Raw genomic sequence first — 2,739 nt, 5'->3', positions numbered from 1 at the left:
TTGGTGGAGGCAGGAGGAGCAGGGCTGGTTGGTTGAGTCTCAGATGGCAGGGCAAAGCCCCCCCCGTGGAAAGAGGGGGGGCCAGTAGTGTCCTCGCCCTGATGAGGTTAATGAGCTCAACCCCTATCAGACAGCAGAGAATCCACGCGTCTGGCTCCAGCTGCCCCACCTGGGGCTGAGGGTGACTCTGTGCTGCATCCAGCTGGCATGGCTGGAAGTCAGAGCTGCTGCCTGCTTATCCCTGGGATGGGGTGTCCCTGGGATGGGGTGTCCTTGGGATGGGGTGTCCCTGGGATGGGGTGTCCCTGGGATGGGGTGTCCCTGGGATGGGGTGTTCCTGAGGGGAAAGGCCTCCTCATGCTGGGATAACAAGGCCTTTTCCTGCCTTCCCCCCAAAAGGGGGGTCTGGCTGCTGCGGTTGCAGGTGATTTGGCAATGGGGGGGGATGGGGCAGGTGCTGCTGAGCTGCCCCGGGGGCACAGCCCGCTCCCCTGGTGGCAGCAGGGCTGGTTGCACAACATCCCCCCCTTGGTGTAAATCGGTGCCTTTTGGGGAAAGGGGGAAAAAAAAAACCAGCCAGGAAGTGTCAGAAATCACGAGATGCCCCAGCTTGTCCACCCCGAGCACTGTCTGGAAGGGATCCCATGGGACAGGGATCCCATGGGACAGGGATCCCACGGGGCAGGGATCCCACGGGACAGGGATCCCACTGGGCAGGGATCCCACGGGACAGGGATCCCACGGGACAGGGATCCCACGGGGCATCTCCCTCCCGTGTGGCATCTCCTGCCCACGCAGCATCTCCTGGGGAGATGGATTTAAACACCACCCTCTGGAGAGATCCCTCCTTGGGGGGGTGAGTGATGGGCTGGGAAGGAAAAGAACCCACTTTGGGGACCCCCTGCCTGCCTGGCAGCCTTTTCAGGGTTGAGGGGAGCAATTTTTTTTCCTGGCAGATGTAGTTGGTCCAGGGATGTGTGAGCAGTGACCCCCAGGTTCCCTAGGGAAGTGCTGTGGTCACCCCACAACCCTTTGGGGAGCTTCTGAGGGTGCAAGTGAGGAGATGAGCTTCCTTCTCCACTTCCTGGAAGCACTGACCCTCCAGAGGGATTTTCCACGTGCAGAGGAGTCCAGGGAAGCAGAATCCTGCCCGGGAAGTGAGACATTCTTCAAGTTTGGAAAGGAAACCCAAGCTGAAGGTCCCCAGGTTCCCACCAGGGCTTGCTGAGGGCAGAGCTGCAGCTGGGCAGGGGCACCCATTGCTCATGGCCGAGTGGCTGGTGGAGCTGTGACCCCAGTTTGTGCCTGGGGATGGTCTGGCAGGGCAGGCAGAGCTGGCAGGGGGGGCTGCCAGGGTGGGTGGTGAGCAGCTGAGCTCTGGGCTCCAGCCAGAGCCACCACACTTGGGTCCCTTATCTATCCCTCACAGGTCTTCCCAATTATCAGCTCCATTTCCCCTTCTGTGAAAAAGGTTTTTATCTTATCTCCACGCTCTCTTCCTCTGTTTCCTTCCTTGCTTCTCAGCTAATTCTTGCCACAGAAAAACTGGGGGGGGGGGGGCTGAAGGACAGGCAGGAGATCCCACTGCAGTAACTCCATCCGTGGGCTTTTGGGGTGCTGGGCTGTGCTTGGGAGATGCTGGGTGATGTCTGGCCATGCTGGGTGATGTCTGGCCATGCCTGGGAGATGCTGGACCACGGTCCAGCAGTGCTCAGGTGGGGTCTGAGGCCTCGCTTGGGTGATGTCTGTGATGCTCAGGTGATGCTGAGGGGATACTGGGTGATGGGCCTGGGGCTCAAGCAACACTCGGGTTTCTCAGTGGGTTGCTCAGGAGATGCTGGGCAGTGCTGGGTGATGCCAGGAGATACTGGGGGGCTGCTCCTGCTGCTGAGAGGATGTGGGGCAGTGCCCTGAAGGCCGGGCTGCCAGCTCCACCTGCTGGCACACACCAGGTCTCTCCAGGCTGCTGCCGTGGGGGGAAAAGCTTCAAATGACACTGAAAGCTGGAAGTGGTGGGGAACTCTGGGTTGGTTCCTCACCAGCCTGCTGGCTCCTCACCTGAGCTGACCCGGCTTTGCAACAGACACTGAGGATTTGAAACCCAAGTGGCAGCAGCTTTTCCAAGGAGGTGGCTGGAGGAATGCCCAGCCAGCCTGGCAGCATCCCCCTGCTGCCATCAGGCTCCAACCCTGGCTCCCTGCCCCCAGATCTCTGGCTTCCATGCTGAGGATCAATTATTGCTTCTCAGTTGGGGTGGGTTGGTTTGTTTTTGTAGGCTCTGCCAAGTGTCAGGAGGGTGGGAGAAGGGAAGCAAGTCCCTGTTGCCCTTGGCAGAGGCTGGTGGTGAGACAGGCAAGGGCTTTCCATGGCTCTCCTGCTGTCTTTAAGCCTTCCAGTGCAATGAAGAAGGAAACTTTCTCCATGGGTGAGGTGACTTTGGGAGACCTCCCAGGGGGCTCTGTCACCTTGTGCTGTTCTGCTGCAGGCTGAGGGCTTTGCCCACGAGGACTCTCTTTGCTCATGCTTTGTTTTCTCTTCCCACCATCCAGGAAGGCCAGCTCACCTCTCCTTCTTGCACTCCTTGGCCAGGACACCCACAGCCACCTATCAATGGCCTCCAAAAGGCAGGTGGAATCTCTGGACCCGGTGATCTTCACCAAGCTCCCTCGGCTGGAAGCGGCGCCCGCCGCTGCCTTCCCCTCCAGCCTCTGCCAGCACAGCCCTTTGCCCAGCCCTGCC

At 59.9% G+C, this 2,739-nt stretch overlaps 1 protein-coding gene across 1 annotated transcript in view; it reads left to right on the top strand.

Moving 5' to 3' along the window:
* Window positions 1-2,610: 2,610 nt before the first annotated feature.
* The window catches only part of LOC104391983 (chromosome unknown open reading frame, human C15orf39), a gene marked incomplete at its 3' end in the record, with an annotated part of 10,946 nt that continues 10,817 nt past the window's right edge, over window positions 2,611-2,739 (top strand). Inside the window, exon 1 of the mRNA XM_010001336.1 lies at window positions 2,611-2,646. Within this exon, the coding sequence (XP_009999638.1) occupies window positions 2,611-2,646 (36 nt within the window). The remainder of the gene's footprint in view (window positions 2,647-2,739) is intronic.

Source organism: Chaetura pelagica, unplaced genomic scaffold, assembly GCF_000747805.2.
Source record: "Chaetura pelagica isolate M959 unplaced genomic scaffold, ChaPel_1.0 scaffold397, whole genome shotgun sequence".
Classification (NCBI taxonomy): Eukaryota; Metazoa; Chordata; class Aves; order Apodiformes; family Apodidae; genus Chaetura; species Chaetura pelagica.
This window is presented reverse-complemented; position numbering and strand designations above follow the sequence as displayed.